This window comes from Rhinolophus ferrumequinum, chromosome 21 (genome assembly GCF_004115265.2).
Source record: "Rhinolophus ferrumequinum isolate MPI-CBG mRhiFer1 chromosome 21, mRhiFer1_v1.p, whole genome shotgun sequence".
NCBI classification, from domain to species: Eukaryota; Metazoa; Chordata; class Mammalia; order Chiroptera; family Rhinolophidae; genus Rhinolophus; species Rhinolophus ferrumequinum.
In genome coordinates, this window is record NC_046304.1 from 27464929 (window position 1) to 27482103 (window position 17175).

The window sequence follows — 17175 nt, forward strand, 5'->3', positions numbered from 1 at the left end:
TCAAGTTCACTGATGTATTCCTCTCAAGGGCCCAAGTCGCTCAGTGAATATTTGCTGGATGACTGAGGAACAGTGCGCCTCAGTAGAGGACTGGGCCTGGTCCTGCCACTAACTAACCATATGGTCTTAGTCAATTCACTTCCCCTCTCCGGGCCTCAGTTTTTACATCCCTAAAATAGGACTTGGGCCAGATGACTGGAAAGACTCCTCTCCTTCCCCAACAGGAAAGACCCTCCAGCATAAGGCCTGGCATTCAGTAGATGCTCAATAAATGTTTGAGTGAATGAATATGTAGGATTAATGAGTCAGCTCCTCTCCCTTACTCCCTATCCCTACCAACACTCTGGTACCTTATGGGGCCATCTGGGGACACAGAGAGACATCATGGTAAAGCACCCAGCAGAGCAATGGTAGCAGGCCGCCATAAAAGCTGAGGACCTTGGGTTTAGTGCTTCTCCACTCATTTCTTCAGTGCCTATCAGTGGTAGGTGTGTGTTGAGTAGTAGTTGTAAATGCTGACTTCCTGTTGGGCTGATCAGCAGTAGCTTCTTTAGAGGAGGCTTGCAACGGCGGGCTCAGAGACACCTGGGTTGGATCTGGCTCTGTCACTACCTGTGTGACCTTAGCTGAGCCTCCATTTCCACATCCCAAGGGTAGAATACCCCAGTCAGTCTTCTGCCAAGGGACACGCCCTCTCACACCTTCTTGCCTTTCCTCCTGCGGCTCTGTCCACCGGATGAGCCATGCTCAGCCTTTGCTCCAACTCCATCCTAGCCTGCCTGGAGAACCCGTGCTCATCTGCCCATACTCAGCTCCAGAATCCCCCACTATACCCTGCAGCCTGCCTGTCCTCACCCCTGCCCCCTTCTTCAAGTGGACGTGTTGATTTCTTCCTCAGTGCAGACCTCGTACCTGCTCCCGACTCCCAGCAGAGCTGTTCCCAGTGTCCTGTTTCCTGCCCTCTCTTCCCCATGCCCTACCTAACACAGCCCCCTGCCCTCCACAGCCTGCTCCTCCCACACCAACACCATCGGCCAAGACAGTTGCTCTTGAAATAGCCCCTTTAGCAACCCCTTTCACAAGCTCAAGATATTATCTCCTTATCTTCAGCAGGAGCTCCTCTCCTGTGATGAGGGGGCCTGGATGGAAAGTCACTGTGGAGTTTCCAGAAGCATACTGACCCCCTGTGTAACTTGGGATAAATCACGCTGCTCCCCGGGCCTCAGTTTCCAAACCTGTGCAATGGGGATAGTGAGCCTCATGCAGGAGAGAGATTTAAAAAATGGCGGCATGATCCTCAAATGTGCTTCACCTCCCGGTCCTCAGGAAGCCAGATGCCCCCAGAAGGTTGGAGGCCAGGGTAACCCAGCTTGCCCTCTTTCCAGGGTCCTCCCAAAGAGGACTCAGAATGAGCTCTGCTCTCCCCTGGAGAGGACTCTAATTCTTCAACAATAGTGAGTTGTGCAAGAGTTTTGCTGTGGGTTATTGAGACAAGCTCGAGACAGAGCCCTGGGCTCTACACCCTGCCCACCATGTTGGCCCATCTCTGGGGGTTTTGGCCCATTGACTGCTCGAGGTGCAGATAAGAGGCAAGCAGTTAGGAAGGGACCACCGAGGGGCCCTGTACAACTAGTGTATGGAGGGCAGGTGCTGGGGCAGACCGGCTGGCAAGAAGACCAAAGGAAAGGCTAGGCCTGCCACCTGGTCTCCTGCCCCTTCAGCCTGCTTTCTGCTGCCCACCCTGCTACAGGACCCTGCCCCTATGCTCCAGCCACCTCGAGCCTCCGCGGACAACCCCCACCCTAACCCTCCGCCTCATCTGTTTCCAGGCCTCTGCTGATTCTGTGGGAAGGCTCCCTCGGGGAGCCCTAGCACTGAGCACCCAGGAGCTTGTTGAGAGCAGTACAGAGAGGTGAGTAAGCACTGGCCTGGGTCCCAATCCCAGCACCATCACCCGCTTGGGCAAGCTCCTCAACCTCTGGGCTTGCCTCCTCACTGTCAAATAGAGGTCATTAGTATGTGTCACTTACAGTCACTGTGGGAACAAACGTAAAATGCTACCGTAGTGCCTGGAGCACAGCAGGCACTCAACATGTTTGTGGATAAGTCTTATTGTTCTGCCCATTGTTGTTTTCTTTACTGAGCTCACTCCAGGCTGCCCCCAGGCTTGAAGGTTGGGGGACAGTGAGTACAAGGGCTTTGCAGACCATCCAGGCCCGGGTGCCTGGAAGGAAGGAAAGATGAAAGGGAGGAAGGCAGGATGGCCTCCACAGTTAGGATTGTTCAGACCCTGGTCTCTGAACACTGCTCACGTTGGAGTGAGCATGCCAGGCTGCCAGTTCTGGGGCCACTGGAAAGTGAGCGGAATGACAGTGATGGAGGGAGAAGCCCGCAGCGGGTCTCCACTTTGGACACCTGCTCCCTTTCCGGCCGTGCTCTACACTGTGGGACAGGCCGGGACATGTGGGGTCCTTGCCAGGTCTCCATCTCCCCGTGTTTAGTTTGGACATCTGCTTTTTCCTGTGGTCAGGGCCAAATACACCCGGAGACCAGAAGAGGAGTGTGGGCAAGGACCACGGGCCCCACGTATTTCCCTCGTGGGCTTTTCATGATGCCCATTGGGACTTCATTGGAGAGATTTTAGATTTTCCTTGGGGCAACCTAGTGTATCTGATACTGGGAGCAGATTATTTATGATACCGCTCCTCTGCATAGCAGGATTATTTTCAGTAATACTCATATAATGAAACAGGTAATAGTAATGGATAGAAAAAATGCGTGAGAGTTCTCTCTCATTAAACTTTGTACGTATAATCATGCCAGTAAAGAAATAAAAATAAAATATTACAATATACAGAGGAAAAGAGTAATGGATTAATACTTTTTAATTCCTATATCTTAATGGAAGGGGAAAAACTAGCTATGTATTGGTGGTTGTAATATAATATTGAGTATATCACTACAATTTCTGTTTTCTTGATTCTTTGGTTTTAAATACACAACAATTTTGAAAGGAGATATTTGAATTCAGTAAAATATTCATGCATGAAGTAAAAGTTGCACTTTAAAAATATTGTCCTTCATTGGTTGCATCTGTTTCACTGTTCTCAATTTTAAACACAAATTATAACTCCAAATGGTCACACAGAGTAACAGAATTGAAGGAAATCAAGTTCTGTCTCTGTCTCTTTACAATCGCTGTGTTATCACTGTTGCTATCAACCAACTGTTTAAATGCAAGAGGCGCTCGCTAGGGGGGTGGGTACGGGAGGCGCAAAATGCAGAGAAAGCCAGCTCAGATGATTCTGAAATCAAATAGTTTGGAACGCACTCTCGCACTCTCGAAGCGAACACATGTAGCCAAGGGAGCCAGTGTGTAACTGGGAATTCTCTAAATTGACTTCCACATAGAATACAGTGCTTATTAAAGGATAAATAATAAAAATGCATTCATTTGAAGTTTACAGGCGTGGGGCCTGGCTGGACAGCAAAGATTGGGGTGTCGTGCAGGGGAGCTCTTTTTCCAAAAGGAAAATGGGCAAAATAAGATTCCAAGACTGAGCCACACAGGAGGAAAAGATTTGTGATGAGACACAGCAAAATGACCACTCCGGGTTTCCATAAGGCTGCTTGGAAACTGGGAATAAGGAGGCAAGAGGAGGTGTGGGGGTGTCCTTAGAGATCAGGGCCCTGACCATCCAGCCCCTCAACTGCTCTCCCTCCCTCCCTAATGGCCATGGGAGGATGAGGCCCCGGGGGACTTGGCCCCACTGGTCCCACCAGCACACCAACTCGTCTTAGCCTCCACGCAGCTTCTCCTAAAGAAAGGAGCCCCCAGGCTCACACCGTCTGGCTCCTGCCACCTCCCATCTCCAGATCCCTGTCTCCTATCTATTCCTCTACTGTCTAAACCTACTGGCTTTCAGCTCCTGAAATGGGCCTACCCCTACCTGCTATGGGTCCCAACCATGCCCTTCTCGCTTTGTGCCTGGTGACTCTTATGGACCCTCCTGGCCCCGTCCACAGGGAGCCTTTCCTGTCTCTGTCCCTCTGGCCCCAACTCAAGTGGCTGGGTCTTCCTGGTCCTAACTCTTAGAGTTCTTTTCATAGCACTGAACATGGTTGTAATTCTATGTGTATATTTGCGGTTGGATTTGATCAAGCTCCAGCTCCCTACAGGTCTGTGAGTGCCATGCACAAAAGGTTGTGCCTGTTTTGTTATTTCCTGTAGCCTCAGCACCTAAACCAATGCTGGGCAGGGAATGGATATGTGGAATAGATGCATCTCCTGTGCCTTGCTGTCACAGGTCTTGGGTCAGGGATTGGATTTGTGCCTGTACATCTATTAGGACCTGCTGTCTCTGCTCAGGGGCACTGTTCTCCCTGGGACAGGCCAGCCCCAGGTCAGCCTTTGCAGGCCTGGCCCTGCCAGGCTGAGGCCCATACCCTGAACCGCCAGGGAGCCTTTCCTCCCTGGCATCTTTCAGCTGCAATACCCAAGAACCTTCCTTCTCGCCTTGCCCCGGCCATCTCAAAACCTCAACATTCTGCAAGCACTTTCACAAGAACCACCATGGTGGAGCTGCTAGCCGCAGGCCTGATTGGATCTCTTTATCTGCTCAGCTCCAACGGACCCCATGGAGACAACTGTGGTGGGCAGGGCTCAGGGCCTGCTTCTGTTCCCAGGGTTTCTGGGAATGGGGTCCTTGGCCCTGTTCTCATAACAAGAACACTCAGGTCTGAAAGGAGTAGGGGCTTGGCTGAAACTGTGGTGGCTCCACTCTGTGCCAGAGGCCAGGGTGGGCCAAGAGTATGTGCACAAGTGTGCATGTGTGTGTGTGTGCGTGTGTTCCAGAGCTGAGGACTCTCCAGAGAGAGGCAACTCTGAGTGTTTTGTTTTTAGCAAGGCCAGAAAACACTCGCTGTGGGGCCTTGGAGAGCTGTCCTGGGAGTCCAGCACCACTCTGGCTGTGTGACCTTCAGCAAGGGTTTGACTTCTGCAGTCTGTTAATAAAGTCAGTAATGGGCAGAAATGTTCTGGAGGCAGGAGGGGTCACTGGTGAGCACTTGAGAAATGCACAGGTCTGGGCTGAGGGGTCCACTGAGGGCAAGCGCCCATCCTCCCTCCCTCCTGCCGTGGCCTGATGTGAGAGCTGTACCTCACCTCTTCCATCAGACTGGGGACTCCCAGGGGCAAGAACTGGAGACAATGGCAGGAGGATCATGGGTTTGCAGACAAGGCAGACCCTCTTTTGAGTCAGCGACGTAACAAGAGTCATGGCCACTTGTGGGTGAGGCTGCAATGGCAGCCACCCCAGAGGGGACGGAAGCCACTCTGGAAGGGAAGGAGCACAGAAAGGGGCAGGTGCTGGGTCCCAGAATCTGAGAGCCAGGATATACTCATCCTCTGCCCCTGTGGCCCTCACACAGTCTCTCCACAAGAAAGGAGAGAACCTTCCTTCCCGCCTTGCCCCGGCCACCTCAAAACCTCAACATTCTGCAAGCACTTTCACAAGAACCACCATGGTGGAGCGGCCGGCCGCAGGCCTGATTGGATCTCTTTATCTGCTCAGCTCCAACGGACCCCATGGAGACAGCTGTGGTGGGGCAGGGCTCAGGGCCTGCTATTTTTGCATCCTAGCATCTCAATACCTCTAGAAAAAAATGAACACCTGAAGGCTGGAGGGATTTAGACACCCTGTTGAATGCAATAGTCTCTTGCCTGGAGCAGTTACAATGTAGAAGGTTCAAAAATGCAAGCAATGCCTTGAAAGATGGTGCAGGTTTTACCACCGCCCCACAGGCACAGCTTCCCCAGCATCTCCATGGCGGTGGTGATCAGCTTGGGAGTGGTGAGCTTGGTGGTCCCAACCTTTTGGCAGCAATGGAGGTAGCTGGAGCCAGCACCCAATGTCAAGGGCAAAAAACCTGCCTGCCAGAGTTCTTTGTGCTAGGGGAGGGCTGTTCTCTCTGTCCACTCTTCCTGTCCTCCTTCCACAATGTAGTCTTCTAGTTGGGTCATGGGAAGAGCGAAGCTCCGCTCTGCTCCTCACTGCCCCTGGAAGGCACAGCCACGAATGCCACTACTTGATGCCACCTATGGCCCTCAGAGCAGGCTGTCCTGGGTCTGACACCATGCTGGGCTCTGAACAAGGATGGGTCTTAGCATTTTCTGTGTCCATCTGGACAGTGGTGATGGTTCTAAATGGAATCAGGCCTCGTGGACTTCAATCCAGAATGGGGCACAGGGTTATTCCAGAAGAGATGAAGCCAGGTGCTCTCACAATGCCCCTCCCTTCTGCTGCCCCATTATTGAAGGCTTGGGAGTATATACTCCAGAATCAAGGTCAGAGATGTCTGTCTTCAAGGACTAATGTGGGGTTTACAATATTGTTTATTTTTCAACAAATATTTATGGAGAGCCTTCATATTCCAGGGCCTGTGCTGAGTGCTAGGGTTCTGGTGGTAAGTAAAAACGGGCATCTAATGGAAGAGAGACTTGAGACAAACATTCCCCTACAGGTCTGAGAAAGGAAAAAAACCCACATAAATGCAAAAAGCTACTCCTACATGTTAGGAGAGCTGCCCAAGGTAATATACAAGTAGCTAGTTAGTGCTGGACCTTGAATTTGAATCCAGGTCTCCTTGCTCCAAGTCAGGTGCTTAACCCACTCCACCAAGTTTGAGTTCTACAACCCATCCTCTGCACTGCAGCCAACGTGACCTTTTAAAAATATAAGTTAGATCATGCTACCAGCCCTACTTCCACCTAAACCCTCCAAACACTTTCATTGCACTTAGAGTAAAATTCTAACGAATGAAGAAGAAAGATCTATTGATCTAGTACCTACCTACATTAGTGGAGATTTTAAAATACATCCACAAATTCTTTGACACTCCTCATTGAAAGGATGGAGTCTAATTCCTCTCCCTTGAACGTGAGCTGGAGTTGGTGGCTCACTTTCAATAGAATGTGGCAGAAGGGATGTATATGACTTCTGAGGATAGGTGGTAGAAAAGATCCAACTTCTATCTGGCTCTCTCTCTCAGGATGCTTGTCATTGGAACCCAGCTGCCATGTTGTGAGGAAGACCCAGCCACATGGAGAGACCAGTCAACAGCCCCATCGAGGTACCCATTAGACACCAACGTCAACAGCCAGACGTGAGTGAATGAAACCGAAAATAATTCTACCCCTTACCTTTGAGTCTTTCGGCTGAGGACCAGGACACCACGAAGCAGAGATAAGCTGTCCCTGCTATGCCTGGGACATAGCAGAAGTCCTGGCCCACAGAAGCTGTGAGAAGCAATAAGTGATTATTTTAAGCTGCTAAGTTTGGGGTTGGTTTATTATGCAATAGTAGATAATTCATACAACATCTTAGACCTCACCTCCTACCAAGATTCTCTTTGTTCACCAGACTCTAGTTACATTATCGTCTTCCTTTTGGCCACCAAGCGCATTCTTACTTCAGGACCTCTGCACTTGCTTTTTCTTCTGTCTAGACTGCTTGCGCTTCACCCAGATCTTTGCCTAAGTGGCTCCTTCTCATTATCCAGGTCTTTCCACAAGTAACCTCTCCTCAGAGGTTCTTTCCCTGACCACATTTTATAATGCTGCCTGCCCTACCGGTCACGTTCCTCCATGCATTTCCTTCATAGCTTTTAGTCTGTGAAATTATCTGATTTATTTATTTGTCCATTTGTTACTTGTCTGTCTCCTTAGGCGTTTTCCTTCCTCTTTCCGGTACCTCCCATCTGGTGTTGGTGTGAGAAGGAAGAAAGAGCAAAACGGTATGTGCTTTCATCAAGAGCGTTCCCACTGCAAAGCAGCAGGCCTCTGGGTCTTCGTGACTTCAATTCACACTGTAGGGCAGGCCGAAAGGCCCGTGGGCCCCATTTCCAGTTCTTAGGAAGGTGGTAAGGGGCTCCCCAGGCGCATTCCCTGTCATGGCAGACAGGCTCCAGCTCTAACCTTCTCCTTCCCCCTTGGCCTTCACCTCAGTGGTCACCCCACTACCTTGCGGCTTTATTGACACCTGTACAGAACCAGAGGGAACATGAAGTCCTCTTTTTCAACTGCTCCCACTTTCTCCCTCATTAGGCTCTGGTCTTCTCCCCTCTCTAATTCTAATTCTTTCTTTCAGTTTCTCAGGGTTCCCTCTGTATGAGAGAGAAAGAGAGAGGGAAGGACGGAAGGAGGGAGGGAGGGAGGGAGAGAGAGAAAAAGAGAGAGAGAGGGAGAAAGAGAGAGAGAGAGAGAGAGAGAGAGAGAGAGAGGGAAAGGGAGAGAGGGAAAGGGAGAAAAGGAGAAAGAACCAAGTTTATGGAAGGCAGGGCAGTGGGAGCACCCCACCTGCAACCCACCTGGCAGGGAGGAGTGTAGTAACTCAGACACTGTTTAGAATTGCCTGGGCATGACAATTCTATAATCACCTTTAGTCAGTTTTATTGTTGTTTTTAAATTCTCCACAGAAAGAACGTCCGATGACCTGCACAGGCACCCTCCGCCCTGTCCTCGGTACGCCCTGCCTCCATGAGATGTGGGAGACATGAATATGGTTGGATATCCAGGCAGGTATCATGTTTTGGGTGCCCCAGCTGCCTCCTCTCCTGCTTTCAGCTCCCCCTCATTGTTGTGGTGTCTTCGTTCCCAGCATTTATTTACCTCTATGCCAGCCCTTCACCACCTTCTCCATGGACAGGGCTGAGTGCATCAGCGCCATGGTTGTAACCCCGTGATCTGTACCCTGAGGAACCAGGAGAGGCGGGCAGCAGTGAAGAGTTTAGGGAGGCATTGACTGGTTTGTAAGAGGGAGTGATTGTGGGCAGGTCACTTTGGCTTTGTTTTCCATTTGGAGAGTGGAGAAAGAGCCACTGTATCTACTCTCTTGACAGCTTGTGGATATGTTGTGAGGGTCATTGTAGAAGTGAATGAGTTTTGAAACTAAGCAACTTACTCAGAGTTTTGGGAAAAAGGAAAATATATTTATTTTTGTTTTGTGATGTATGATTGAGCACACCTGTGACAATAAAATATATTCTCGTGACCCTTCTTTCTGCCTTCTTGGTGGACAGATTCTTCTTACGATAATAGTATTTCCCCACAAGAGTACTTCTATGTTCTGCATACTGACCTCTTTTCCAAATACCCCTTTGGTCTTTGTCCAGAGGAATAGAGAGAGTGCAGAACTTGGAGACTTAGCTCTAAATTGGGAGCCCTTGGCCCATTACTTACCAAACTGGATCTTATGATTTATTTGTGCCCCATCTTGCTGACAATTAATATTCAAAAAGCATATGATATTGACTTCTGGGAGGGCAAATAGCTATAGGGTACACCCACCACCCATGCCTCACCGATGTAGGTGGCCCCTTATTGAGTGAAGGCAGGACGTATATGGTGTGTGTGCTGAAACAAGAGAGAGATTCTCTGAATTAAGAAATAGGTGATGAAAATGTATGAAGGGCACTTGGAGAGGTTTCTTGAAAGGAATAACAATTTTAGAATATGTTACTGAACACAAGGGTAGAAAACAAGGTGTTGAAATAAGAGAAATAGACAAAGGAATAAAGAAGGGAGAATAAGAGGAAGGGAGGTGAAGAAATAGAGCAAGTAAAGTAAGAGGAATGGAAAGGGGTCAGGGCTGGGTAGGGAATGGGACCAAAAGTGGAGAAGGAGATGGAGGGTGAGAGATAGGCTAAGGGGTCTCCCCCACTCCCCCCGGCTTTGTCTCAATCTCCCATCCTCTCTCACCTGCCTATTACAATCTATTATCTATTAGAGGTTATTTTAATCTCATCCTTCTGCTTCCATTTTCTTCTGCTCCTATCCATCCTCTAGACAGCTATCAATGAGACCTTTCAAAACTCATGTTTCTCCCTCAATATAATTTTTAAAAGACTGTCTAGTGCCCACAGCTTAACACTCAAACATGCTTCGTAGATCAAGTCAGGATAGGAGAACATATGCCTGTGCATGCATCTCCCTCTCAGCATGTCATGCGAGGCAACACAATGTAGCCGCCATCTACCTCTCTATTCAGTATCCCTGTCACCCAGGAACTGATTTTTCTTCAAGGAATTCGCAGCTCCTCACACATGCCTTATGCTGGGTTATTTCCGTAGCTTTGGGAATGAATTCTGTTTCCTGAAATACCTTCTACTATCTTCCCCACCTAAGTACTCAGATATCACCTTCTCTGTACTCTTTCCCCTATGTCTCCCAAGCAAAATGAATCCCTCAGTTCTCTGGGTTGAAATACATTTTATAATGATCTCAGTCATACTATTTATCTTTTTCTCTTGTCTCTCTTCATTAGATCGTAAATTCAACAACTTAGTGGCCCCGGCATCTGTAACGGCAACTCTGATTTAGCAGTTGCTCAAAAATTATTTGCTACCTTAATGTAATAGTACACAATTACGTGATCTTGTTTTAAGTGACTATGTGGATAATTTTGTGGTGTATTTCCTTGCCCTTTTCTCTCAGCATCCTCCCTCTAAATTATAGGGCCAATGCTTCACTTGGTTGTTAAAAGCCTGGGTTTTCACAGGCCTCTGAAGGCATCTGTTTTCTGAGGCACTTCTCACACTTCATACTTACTACCATCAAGTCTATGTCCCTTGTTTATTCTCCCCACCCTCTAGCAAATGTTTCTGGATCTTTCTTACAGCAGCTCTATCTTCAGGTGAGAAAAGACTGGTCTCTCACTTCCCTCAGCCCAGAAGGAAAGCGAAGCTTCAGGCCTGACATCTTTTTGGAGATTCTATACCTGCAGCTTCAGTTTCCCAGCCACGGCCCATACATCATGTATACAACAATGGGCATGACCCCAGGGGAAGAGGGAATATCTTCAGGGAGAAACTATTGGACTGGGGTCAGGAAACAGGACCAGCTGATTAGCACTGCAGACTAGGGAGCAATGGGAGTTGTTAAAAAGTTTCTAAATGTCTCAAATACACATACTTTTTTGATAGGATTTCCTTGGGGAGCCAAAAGTACCTAGGATAATGACCATTTTAGAGATTTGTAGAATGTAGGATTCTCAGGTCAGGATCCAAAAGATCAAGAGTCTCTTCAAGAGAAACAGACTCTGGGAGTTTAGAAGAACCATTTCTTAGACAAGTGATTTTTATTCTGGAAAGAATCACATGGAGGCCTTGTTAAAAGACACACTACTGTGCTCCAGCCCTGGACTTTTTCATTCAGTTGGCCAAGAACTTGCATTTGTAACAAGTTCTCAGATAACAGCTGGTGCTCCTGTTTGGGAACCAAACACTGAGAACCACTGACCAGCTAGTCAGCACAGCATGGAGCTCCCTCTCATGGAATCCTCAAGATAACTGGTTTGATTTCTTTCTTCTCTTTCTCCTTTTAAGCTTAATTGATCTTTACTTAGGGAAAGTCATAGGTGGGAAGATGTTTGTATACTACAATGGAAATGTGTTACCCTGTAAACCTTGTCCTTTGCTTCACCACCCATACCCAAGTCTACTCACGTCATCTATAAAATGCTAGCATTCTTCACCTGTGAATTATTACTACCTCTAATACAAGGGTTGGTATAGGAAACCAGTATATTTTCTCATTATGAGAAATTGATCAAAACTGAAAGTAACTGGCATTATCACTTTGATGTGCTATAAACACTGTCTGATTTCTTAGAGCTCTCTCTGATCTACATAGGAATTCCAGGTTGGTCTGAATTCTTTCACTGCAAATGTTTATACTTGGCAAATGCCTGGTAGATAAGAATACAATGCAAAGCGCTTCCATATTCATGAGATGTAGATTCTTTTAAATTCTTCTTTAGAGCTTTAGTCCATTTAAAAATTGAGTCACAAAAATTGAAGGGGACAGGACTTGTAGATCTCATTGGCTGTCATATGAGCAATTTTGAGTTCTGATTCTCATTTATCTTTCAACAGGAAGAAGCTCATATGTTCCAGTTTATATATTTCCCCTGTCTCATTGACTATGATATGAGTGATTTTGAGTTCTGATTCTGATTTAGCTTTCAATATGAAAAACCTCACACAAGGTCTGACAATTAAGTTCGCGAACTTGTTGCAACGATGTTGCTAACCTTTTTTGATATCAGAGGGATTATTCATTATGAATTTGTACCAACTGGACAGCTAACCAAGTTTATTATTTGGAAGGGCTAAAAAGGCTGAGTGAAAAAGTGAGACAACCTGAAATTTTCACCAACAATTCATGGTTCTTGCCATGGCAATGCACCAGCTCACACGGCACTGTCTGTGAGGGAGTTTTTAGCCAGTAAACAAATAACTGCATTGGAACACCCTCTCTACTCACCTGATCTGGCCCCCAATGACTTCTTTCTTTACCTAAAGATTAAGGAAATATTGAAAGGAAGATATTTTGATGACATTCAGGACATCAAGGGCAATACGACAACAGCTCTGATGGCCATTCCAGAGAAAGAGTTCCAAAATTGCTTTGAAGGGTGGATTAGTCGCTGGTGTCGGTGCATAGCTTCCTAAGGGGAGTACTTTGAAGGTGACCATAGTGATATTCAGCAATGAGGTCTGTAACACTTTTTCTAGAATGAGTTCCCAAACTTAATTGTCCAAACTCATACATTACCTTCCTAACTTTGAATCAACAATATACATCACCAGAGACTTTTACAAAGTGAGGCATACCTCAGAGGAGATGGAGGGAATAAATATAAGATATAGGAACAGAAACATAAAGTAGATTCTGAAATTGACAGGGAAAGAACAAGATGCAGGGAAAGTAGAAATGCTTCTCTGTGTAGAGTACTGTTCAAGGTGTTGGGAGGATTTAAAGGTAAGTAAAGCATGGACCTCTGCTCTCAACGAGCTCTCATTCCAGAGTAGGAAGTCAAAGAGAAAGCACTAAACACATGAGGTGGTGGCCTTGGAACTGAATTCACTGCCTCAAATCAGGAACAAATATAGACATGGCACTGCCCTCTCTGGCCTTGGTTCCCCAACTATACTACGTCCCCTTCTCAACCACATCATCAAAATGATGTAGACACTGTGTTGGGAAAGTAGAATACTTAGCAGATTATCCGAGGAGTATTTGGTAGAAAAAGAACAAATCCAAAGAGCAAATATCTTTATGGGAAATATTTAGACAATGTTAAAAGTGAGACCACTTCCTAAATACCACACGGGGAATGAGGCAGAGAGGCAGGGAGCAGAAATGAATGTGATTTATTCCAGAGTTATGATGAAACTGTTGACCCTTCATCACAGATACTGATCCACAGATGAACTCCCCTCGGTTTTCCCTTGTGGTTGTGGGAGACTCTGGGTTTCAAATCCCACCCAAATCTCCTGCCTTTAAATTTGGAGTCAAAGAAACCAGGTGCCTGGTCAACCTCTTCCACGCACTTGCTGCTCATCATTGACCAAATCGTTTCTCTCTGAGTGTCCTCATTTATAAAACGATTTAATAGAAAAATAATATCTCCATTGTCAGTTTTATGAGAATGAGATAAAAGTGTAAAAGTGCCTCACACAGTCTCTGACGCAAGAGGAAGTCCATAGAAATACCAATTTCATCTTAATTGTCACACTCCATGAAGACTTTCCTCCGTGTTTCCCATGGGGAAACAAAAATTCAGTGAGAAGATTTGTCATTTGAAATCAACGTATTTAAAAGTTCACTCCCGGTTACAAATCACTAGGCGCCTCCCTAACCTCTTGATGGCTGCCTGCATCTCCTGGTTCCTCAGAGTATAGATGATGGGGTTGAGCATGGGGGTCATGACTGTGTAGCTGATGGACACAGCCTTGTCCATTGGAAAGGGGGTGAAGGGCCGGGCGTAGATGTAGATACAGGGAATGAAGATCATAGACACCACAATGATGTGGGTGGTGCAAGTAGACGCTGCCTTCCTCCTTGCCTGCCCTGAGTAGGACCTCAGCATCACCAGGATGACAGTGTAAGAGATCAGAAGGAGGACGAACCAGATAAGAACGAGCATCCCACTGTTAGAGATCATAAGAAACTCCAGGAGGGAGGTGTCAGTGCAGGCAAGTCTCAACACTTGTGGAACGTCACAGTAAAAGTTATCTAGGATGTTGGGACCACAAAAAGGCAATGGGAGCAGCAGAGCCAGCTGGACAATGGAGTGGACAAAGCCCCCTACCCAGGCAGCCAGCACCAGCCCCACACACAATCGAGTATTCATGATGGTGACATAGTGAAGGGGCCGGGAGATGGCTATGTAGCGATCGTAAGCCATCACTGAGAGAAAGAAGACAGTCCCACCTCCCAAGAGGTGGAAGAAAAAGATTTGGGCCAGGCAGCCCTGGTAGGAGATAGTCTTGGTCTCATGGAAGAAGTCCACCAGCATCTTTGGAGAAGTGACTGTGGAATAGCAGAGGTCTATGACAGCCAGATTTCGAAGCAGAAAATACATGGGCATGTGGAGCCGGGAGTCAAAAGTCACTGTGACCATGGTAAGGAGGTTTCCCACAATGGTGGTGACATAGACAAATAGAAATGCCAGGAACAGGAATTTCTGGAGCTCCTGGATCTGTGAGAACCCCAAGAGGACAAACTCTGATACCCATGTGACGTTCTGGGTTCCATGAGATCTTCCCCACATATCTGGAGAGAAACTTGCAAAACAAGTATTACGAAAATGCAATCATTTTCCTTTGGAGGGTCGGGATTGTTGTGGAGTACCATGCTAAGATGGCACTCGGGAGAGACTTCCATGGAGAGAAATACATTTTCAAGGCTCTCACCAACTTAGCTCCCTAACCCCACCCTGTATTGTATTACAGGCCTTTATGGGTCTTTTTCCCTTTGTACCACGCTGTCCTTGTCCAGGGGTTTCCTGTCTGATACCTCCCTGCTGTACCCAACGTGGCGCCTTATGAACCACAGGCTCCAAAATATAGCTGAATCAGTCAATGAATGAAAAAGCTTGTCAGTAAGTACCTGTCATCAACTTAGGTGCACAAATCTCGAGAGTATGAAAAGCACAGACTAATAATTTTAAATAAACAAATAGATGCTGCTTCGTGGCAGAGGTTTGAGGAGCTTCAGATGGTTCATTGTTGAAGGAAGAGAGGTATGCATTAGGAGAATTGTCATGTACAAATTCAGAGGCAAATGGGAAGAAAAACATGCAGATGATCTGGGCTGTCATGAAGCTGGGAGGATTAGTGCCTCTCAAACTTTCCCACGGAAATACTGTTCTAATGGCATTTGTCATCATGGGGCCCTCTGCAGGGGGGACGCCATGCAGCCCACGCCAAATGCAAACTTTCCTTGAACTCTCTTTATATTTTAAATGTTATGTTAATTTTAAATTATACACATATCTCTAGACAATCTTTGGGAGGCTTTTGAAAATTTACGTATTGAAGGTGGTTAAGTCCAACATGTTATAGAAAACATGGGATAGGGAAGAAACGTATTCCTTTAGTTAGGAAGTGGAAGTTCTAGAAGACATTTGCTGAAAAACTAAACTGAGTTCTTTGGTGTTAAAACCCATTCCCTTGGGTTACACTTTTTCCAAGTTGTTTTGAAAATTTGCCCTGAGGCCCCACCCTGTGAAGATAATAGAACATAGAAAGATCTCTTCTCCCTGACTCCTGCCTGATATGTGGGAGGGACAGCAGCAATTGAACTGATGTTCCTTTTACAAGGGAATTGAGTAAATATATGTAAAACGATTTCTATCAACTTCTGTGGACAAATATAAAACAGAATTATCTCTAAAATTATCTGTGAGATATCACAGTACTCAAAATATTGCCATGCTTATCTTATCTAAAACTCATGTATCCTCAAATATTTGTGTAAAACTCGTGTTCCAGGAAGAGGCACTCTGTTTCTTCTGGGGCTTCACCAACTCCCAGCAGAGGACCACCACGTGAAAAGCATCCCCATGGGCAATTGAAAACACCTGCAAGCTTTTTGAAGGAAAATGCTGTGATGAAACAGGGTTAAAATAGGCTTCTCCCAGCCCACTAGGGCAGGAAGCCCTGAGACAAGCAAGAGTGAAGCAGACACTTCCTGGGCCAACAAAGGGTAATATGCTTTTGTCTTTGGCTTTGTGTCCTTGTTCTACCACATGGGTCAAGGTTAGGCTGGGTGGGCGGCAGCTTAAATGGCGTGGTTCGGTCTCTCTGAGAAAGCCACTGACCCCTAACCCTTCACCCCCAACTCCAACCCTCCCATTTGATCCTTGATTCCTAAAATACCAACAGCATAGTTTTATTATTTCTATTTTTAATCTTTGTCCCTATTAAGATTGCAACTGTCAGACCCTTTATAAGCCTTTATCAGAGATGCACACTGAACAACCTCAAACATAAGTCTGCTTCCTAAAAGACATTTTCCCGTCTAGATCGAAATGTTTTCATAAAATTTCTGTGATTCTTCCAGGCGGCTGAAGAAGATGGCAGAGGGGGCAGGTCCTAGTGTTCGACGGCCAAGACCATCGTGGCCAAGCAAGTATTCCTGGGCCGGAAGGTGGTGATGGTGTGCTCTGAAGGCATCAACATCCCGGCAATTTCTACACACACAAGATGAAGTACCTGGCCTTCCTCCACAAGCGGATGAACACCAATGCAGCCGCGGCTCCTACAACTTCCGGGGCCCCAGCCGCATCGTTTGGCTGATTGTGGGAAGCGCAGTGCTCCACCAGACCAAGCGAGGCCTGGCCGCCCTGGGCCGCCTCAAGGTGTTTGATGGGATCCCTCCACCCGATGACAGGAAAAAGCAAATTGTGGTTCCTGCCGCCCTCGAGGTTGTGTGTCTAAAACCTACACGGAAGTTTGCCTACCTGGGGTGCCTGGCTCACGAGGCTGACTGGACGTAGCAGGCAGTTACAGCCACTCTGGAGGAGAAGAGGAAGGACCAGGCCGAAGTCTATTGCGGGAAAACAAAACAAAACAAACAAACCAAAAACCCAGCTCGTGAGGTTATGGAAACAGGCCAAAAAGAACATGGATGAGAAAACTGACAAATGCACAGAGGTCCTCAAGACCACACCGAGTCCTGAACCCAGTAAAATTGTCTGTTAATTCCTCAAAAGAAGAAAAAAAAATGTCTATGGTTGTTGTCTGCAGGAAAGAATTCACACTTCGATGGGTTTTCAGGGGCTTCCACATAAACTGGGTCCCACCTTTCTTTGCAGACCCATCTGCCAC

General features: G+C 47.0%; 1 protein-coding gene, 1 long non-coding RNA gene and 1 pseudogene across 3 annotated transcripts; 2 read left to right on the forward strand and 1 right to left on the reverse strand.

Moving 5' to 3' along the window:
- The first annotated feature begins 1170 nt into the window (after positions 1 to 1170).
- Positions 1171 to 7794, forward strand: LOC117013407 (uncharacterized). Of its 2 annotated transcripts, XR_004421330.1 has the most exons (4): positions 1171 to 1454; positions 1830 to 1912; positions 7051 to 7164; positions 7727 to 7794. It is a non-coding gene; the product is annotated as an uncharacterized LOC117013407 (long non-coding RNA). The 2 variants fall into 2 exon arrangements; XR_004421329.1 differs by having other exon boundaries at positions 1171 to 1912.
- A 5802-nt stretch (positions 7795 to 13596) lies between these two features.
- LOC117013406 (olfactory receptor 4D1) lies at positions 13597 to 14931 on the reverse strand. The gene has a single exon (XM_033090528.1). The coding sequence runs from the start codon at positions 14613 to 14615 to the stop codon at positions 13665 to 13667; it is 951 nt and encodes a 316-aa protein (XP_032946419.1). The 5' UTR covers positions 14616 to 14931; the 3' UTR covers positions 13597 to 13664.
- Positions 14932 to 16056: 1125 nt separating this feature from the next.
- Positions 16057 to 17049, forward strand: LOC117013196 (60S ribosomal protein L13a-like; annotated as a pseudogene).
- The last annotated feature ends 126 nt before the right edge of the window (positions 17050 to 17175 follow it).

Bases quoted from the DNA above. Each gene is read 5' to 3' on its own strand.
- LOC117013406 (XM_033090528.1), bottom strand. From the start codon at position 14,615: ATGTGGGGAAGATCTCATGGAACCCAGAACGTCACATGGGTATCAGAG.